Source organism: Nicotiana sylvestris, chromosome 6, assembly GCF_000393655.2.
Source record: "Nicotiana sylvestris chromosome 6, ASM39365v2, whole genome shotgun sequence".
Classification (NCBI taxonomy): domain Eukaryota; kingdom Viridiplantae; phylum Streptophyta; class Magnoliopsida; order Solanales; family Solanaceae; genus Nicotiana; species Nicotiana sylvestris.
This window is the reverse complement of record NC_091062.1, coordinates 115,857,302-115,863,697: the sequence shown is the minus strand read 5'-3', so window position 1 is coordinate 115,863,697 and position 6,396 is coordinate 115,857,302. Positions and strand designations below refer to the sequence as shown.

Below are 6,396 nucleotides of genomic sequence, written 5' to 3'. Positions count from 1 at the left end.
TATATTTATATTTTAAGCTAAAATTGCACATTTTTGCAAAAATAGCCCATATTGATGTATAATTATATTATTTATGCATAAAATAATTTTTATATTTTTAAAATGATAAATAACTATTTTAATTCATTTTTAGTGCACAAACACATTTTGGTACTCCTTTATTATTTAGTTGTTAAAATTGGCTATTTAAAATATGGCCCCATTTTCTATTCAATTTTGATCCTAAAATTGACCCAATACTCAGCCCAATTTCAACCCAAATATACCCAGTCCAAACCTTAACACCCGATTCGGCCCCAAACCCTTTCAATCTGCCGTTGATAATAGGGATCAACGACCACAATTAGTTCTTTCCTTTTTCAGTTCCAAACGACCCCCAAAACTTAATCATTTCTCACCAATAGGCACCTTTGGATTCCCTTCTCTCTGGTTCTCTCTGAAACCAACCCCTAACCTTAATCGCCGTCACCCAAAATCGGCCCTAATCCTTTGAATCCCTATCAGATCTATGTCGTCATATGGTTGTACGAAGCCTCTACTTGTCTCCTATCCCCCCAGTTCTTCGATTATGTGGTTTTTGTGGAAGAACCTCAAAGAGATCTGGTCCAGATCTCGTTCAAAGCTCTTCAAGGGTTCGTCCATGGTTTGCGAGTAATTTCTATTGAAGTTTCATGGTTCAAATCTCTTGTTCAAAACCAGGTTATCTTTACCCCTCCCCTTTCTCCTCAAAACCCTAATCTTTGACTATGAATCTGTCCTGATCTTTGTAGATCTGGAAGGATTTTGAGTTTATCAATGACTTTTCTTTAAAGATCTCTTATTTCTTTATTGTTAACTGATTTTAGCACTATATTTTGGGTTCTTTGTTATATACTATTTGGATCTTTGCATACTTGAAGTGTTTTCAAAGTTTCTGCGATTTTTTTTTAAGTTACTCTTATTCCTCTACTACTGACCAATTTTAAACACTACAATACTCCAAGTTTCTGACTTCTATGACTAGGGTTTTCCCATATTTTCTTTCCCCAAAATGTTTACTAATTTTTAGTGTCTAATCTTCTAATTCTTATGTGTTCTAACCAATTTCATGAGGTTTTCTTTAACCCTAACTTGTTTATGCTAAAAGCCCTAATTTTTCGACATTATTGTTTGGATTCTGAGTTTGTCTAGGTTACTTGTGTACTGACTTTGGCCTATGCTTTGGTTTCTATGATTCTTCCTCCTAATGTGCCTCTATTGATGTTCTTGGTTTGACTTTTTTACTGATTCTGTATGTCTATGTTCATTTTTTGCATATTCATGGTAAACCTTATACTTTTCACCTTAAATCAGTGATTGGTTTGGATTATTGATTTATCAGTTTGTTTTGTTAAGACCTATGTGTTAATTCCTGACTATACCCTTTATTTACAATTTTGATTAACTTTCTTACCTTATTTAATTAACCGTGATATTCACTGATTCTTTACTGATCATTTCCTTAATTAAACTTTTGTCTATTTACCCCTAATTGCTCGTTTGATTTTCTTTCCTTAAATATATTCTGCATTTACCGTTGGTTATTTACCCTTAATCAAGGGAAAATTATACTTATTGGTGTATAATTGAGTTTGTGGCTTCATTAATTGCAGAAGGGTTGATTCCCTTTAACTTATTCCTTGCTCTTAACTGCTATATATTCTCTCCTTACTCCTCACTTCTGGACACGAACATTACTTCACCTACACTCTCACACTCTCAAAAGCTCTCTATTCTCTTCTATTACTTGTAATTCTCACTAATCCAGCCGACTGAAAGCCAAGGCTGGCTACTTGCACTATCTCTGCTCTATACTCTGTGTTCTCTCCTAAACTGGTATGTCCTAATTCAATTCCCATTCCAAAACTATGTGTTTGTTGCTCCAGTTCATTAGTTGTGATTTCCAGTTGTGTTTGCTATTCTATTCAATGAGCAATCAGCATGCCTAGATTACTGTATCAGTCAACATGTTTAAGTTTATTCTGTTAAAAGCTATAGCTAGTGTACTGTTTAGCAAGCCAATCCTGCTTTAGATAATTTGTTCACTAGTATGTCCAAGGTGCATTGTGTGTTTACTGTCTCACCCAGCATGTCTAAATTCTACTTTTCCTATATATGATTAGTATTTCTACCACCTTGAATGCTTCATGAAGTGTTTTTCTAGTTTGTTCATCTAAGTCTAACTTGCTCTACTTCACTAATGAGATCCTATTTGTGTCTAAGACCTGTGTGTTCTTAACATAACTTTGTAACTAACTTGTCAATTCCATAACTTCTTGAGGAATATGTGTATTTGTTTGCCATCACTAAAGTGCATTCTAGGTGTCCCCTACCTCTTTCTCCTTGTGTGAAGTCTGCTATGAAAATGTATGTTCTATGACTTGCTCTCTGATCCCAAAAAATGTTCTTCATGTTTTCTCAAGTTGTTTTACACCCTAACTATATACTGGTTTCAGAAAATCCTTTTTCATTCCTAAGGACCTCTCGCTACTGCATACCAAACGCTTTCAAATCATTATGCACTCACACATTACTCTTATATTACTAAGTCCTACCCCTCTAATATGTGTACTGCTTTGAAACCCTTGAGATCTCTCTGACCTCTAGCATATCAGGGTTGGTACTTCCACACTGCACATAATTAGTCTTTGTTTGAGGAAGGTCTGGGTGTGAGCACTGCCCAGGATCCTTGAGGTCCTTAGGGAACTCTGACACACCTAGACATGAATTGGGCTATGGAACTTTGGTCATTTGAGACCAGTAAGGGCTTGGTACACCATGACTGTTTTGGGCCTGCTTCAAGCTCCCTATAGCTTAGCTTCTATTTTATTTATGTAATTTATATTGAGTTCTTGGTCTGTAATACTTATTGTAAAAAAACATTGGGGTGATTAGTGAAAAAGGGTGTGTAGTTGCATATTGTGGGTAAAATCGGGTAGATAGCATGCCTATAGGGTCTACTTCGATTCAAATGTGTTTGTTAGAAAATTTGCTATAGGATCTGCTTTGGTTTAAATAAAATTTTCATGTTTTACTTTCACGCAGTTAGAAGCCATGCCTATAGGATTTAAATCAGCTTTATACTTAGATATCATGCCTATAGGGTATAAAGTAATTGAAGTTCAGTTTCCATTACAACATGCATTCAAATTCGTCTCCTTAGAAATCATGCCTATAAGATTAAAATCAGTTTTAATAGAAATCATGCCTATAGGGATTTCACTTTGATCAAATACATCTTGCCTGCTTCACCTTATGTTCAAATAGAAATCATGCCCATAGGATCTAAAACAAGTTTAGTTAGACTTAAAATCAGTATAACTCTAGGATTATATTGGTATGTTCTGAATTAGTTTAATTAAATAACCTACTCTTTTCGTGTTAATCAATATCACTAGAAAGCATGCCTATAGGATCCAAATTTCCCCTTTAAAATTGTTTACTAATTTACTGCCTTCCTAATCAATAATAGATACCATGCTCATAGGACATCACTATTATATGCCTAGGCAAGCCTATAGGGCGCTTAAAAATCCTGCAACTGTAAGACATTGTTCTGTTATCTGTGACTGCTTATATTCAAACAGGTCTAAAATCAGTAGGCAAGCTGAATAGGTCTTTCACACTTTGGTCCTAATTCAAAATTGTATAATCTCTACTCACCTAGGTATCATGCTCTAAGGTTTTTTCTTAAATACTTGAAACTGTTGTTTGAGACGTGCACTTACTTGTTATGTTTGTGGAGGTAAATGTGATCCTCTAATTGTTCTCTTTAATGCAGTCCTAACTGTTTTGATTGACGCCTAGATTTTTCCCCTTTAAGTACTTTAGGATGGTCTAGAACTACCTAAATTAGAGGTCCTAAATACCTCCAGTGCCACAAGGAAGGGACAGGTAGTGCACGCATAGGACAATTTTCAAGGTTGATAGAATGCTTTAGGCTATGACCAAAAGGGAGGGAATTGGGTAGTAAGGATATGATGACTACGCGATGATGTCACGTGTAGCCCCTTATTGAGGAGTGATTACCGGACATTGTGTGGGTATGATCCTGTAGGCTAACCAACCTAGGACCCCTCTTCCCAACTCCCGTTGTTTAAACGAATTTACTTTTCTTTACATGTGTGCAAATTGTTCAAACCTTTTCCTTGTTTCATTCCTTGAACCATACATAGAATGTCAAAACATGCCTTTACTTGTGAGTATGTGTTTATTTGTTAAAATGTCTAATTCACATAGTTTAAGTTCGGTCGGGACCCACCGTTGTGGACTGGAGGGGTGCCTAACACCTCCATTCAAGGTTATTTCGATCCCTTACCCTAATCTCTAGTAATGCAAACTAGTTAAATGAGTTAATTACTCTAAGGTGACCTAACGCACCATAATCCATTAGGTGGTGACTCTTCAAATAACCAATTCCCAAAAGGAAATGAGTTATTTCCCCCACGAATGTCGAAACCCAGACTTCCCCGTCAAAAAGGGAAAAAAAGGGGCGCGACAGATGGCCTAGTCTGATAATGACGATGACGATAATGATGATGTAAATTTTCTAGATGTTCAAAGAAATCGAAAAACTTATTCTCCTTAGAAACTCATGTCTTTGGCAAATGTGCTAATTGACGCTTATCATAGTCTTGTAAATGATAGAGATGGCATAACATTTAAACTAGGAGAAGTAGAAGTCTAGAGATGACCTAGTAATAGTTGCAGTCGATCTAAGAATGTCAATTGAGAACCTGAAGAAAGAAAAAAATGTCTTAAAGAAAAGGATTGAAAATGTAGAACAAGAAAGAGATGACCTTCAAGTGGTAGTAATGGACTTGAAGGAAACCCTTGGGAAACCCACAATGGAAAGTAGGGATGACAATTATCAAAAAGGAAAGGAAGTTGCAAGCGAGGCACACATTAAGCTTGAAATTGAGCTGAAGACAGTGCAGTTTAGTCTGTGTGCTGAGCTTGAGAAAAACAAACAACTTCAGGAAGACCTAGGTAGAGTGAAGAGTGATCTTGAAAAATCACTCAAACTGACTTGGTCCTCTGATGCTATCACTGCCATGTACTCCAACAATGGGGGAAACAGGCTGGGGATTAGGTTTCAAAGGGAAAAGATCCCTTACAACCCTCATAGCAAGTACATTACTGTACCTGACAATTGGCTTTTCACCTACTGAAACTGTAAGGCGAGAAGTCAGTCACAGCAGAAAAATAAAGCCTTTGCTAAAAAGGTAACTACTAATAAAGAACCTGGTCCCTCATTTAAAAAATGCATAATGCCTGCATGAACCAAAAGATCCCTTATTCACCCTTTTCCTCATTACCAGGGACCCAAATTGGCTTGGGTTCCTAAAGCTAACTCCTAATCTTCTTGTGCAGGGAACAATGAAAGGAAGCAGCCTACAATGGTAGATGGATAATGGCTACTCAAAGCATATGATTGGAAGTACAAATGATTGACTTTCACTAAAGGACCTCCAATGAGGGAGTGTGCACTTTGGGAATAGAAAGAAGGGATACATTGTGGGAGTTGGAAGGATTAGGAAGTCTCTCTCTCACTCAATCAAAAATGTGTACTATGTGAACAGCTTGAAGTACAGCTTACTAAGCGTTTCCCAAATCTGTGACAAGGGAAACAAGGTCGAGTTTGTGTCAAAAATTTGCACAGTGACGAACCTGGTCATGGGTGAGGTGGTGCTAGTGGCAAAAAGATACAAAAATATCTATGTAGCTGATTTTGAGTCACTAAAGAATGGTGATTTAAGTTGCCTAAGCGTCGTTGATGATGATACTGAGCTATGGCACAGGAGGCTAGGTCACGCAAGCTTCACACTGTTAAACAAATTAGTAATGAAGGACGTGGTTCGTGGTCTGCCAAAATCAAGCTTCAAGGATCACAAAGTGTATGATGCATGTGTAAAAGGAAAGCAAGTGAGATCTTCGTTCATGCCCAAAAAGAAAGTCAGCACCGCAAGGCCACTCGATCTACTCTACATGGATCTATGTGGACTTATGAGGGTACCAAGCAGAGGAGGAAAGAAGCACATCTTTGTAATAGTCGATGACCATTTCGGATTCACCTAGGCTTTGTTCCTTAGAACCAAGGATAAAACCTTTGAAGTGTTTGTTGCATTTGTCAAAAAGATCCAAGTGAAGATGGGTAATAAAGTAACCTGCATCAGGTTTGATCATTGGACGGAGTTTGACAATGCCAAGTTTGATGAATTCTGCACTGAAAATGGCATAACTCCTAATTTTTCTACTCCAAGAACACCTCAAAAAATGGTGTTGTGGAGAGGAAGAATAGAACTCTTGAAGACATGGCTAGAACAATGCTAATTGACTGTGGGATTGCAAAATATTTCTGGACAGAAGCCATCAATA

The 6,396-nt window shown here is 37.1% G+C and overlaps 1 protein-coding gene across 1 annotated transcript; it reads left to right on the top strand.

The window, feature by feature from the left end:
* Positions 1-5,694: 5,694 nt before the first annotated feature.
* Positions 5,695-6,096, top strand: LOC138871149 (uncharacterized mitochondrial protein AtMg00300-like). The gene has a single exon (XM_070149009.1). The coding sequence runs from the start codon at positions 5,695-5,697 to the stop codon at positions 6,094-6,096; it is 402 nt and encodes a 133-aa protein (XP_070005110.1).
* The last annotated feature ends 300 nt before the right edge of the window (positions 6,097-6,396 follow it).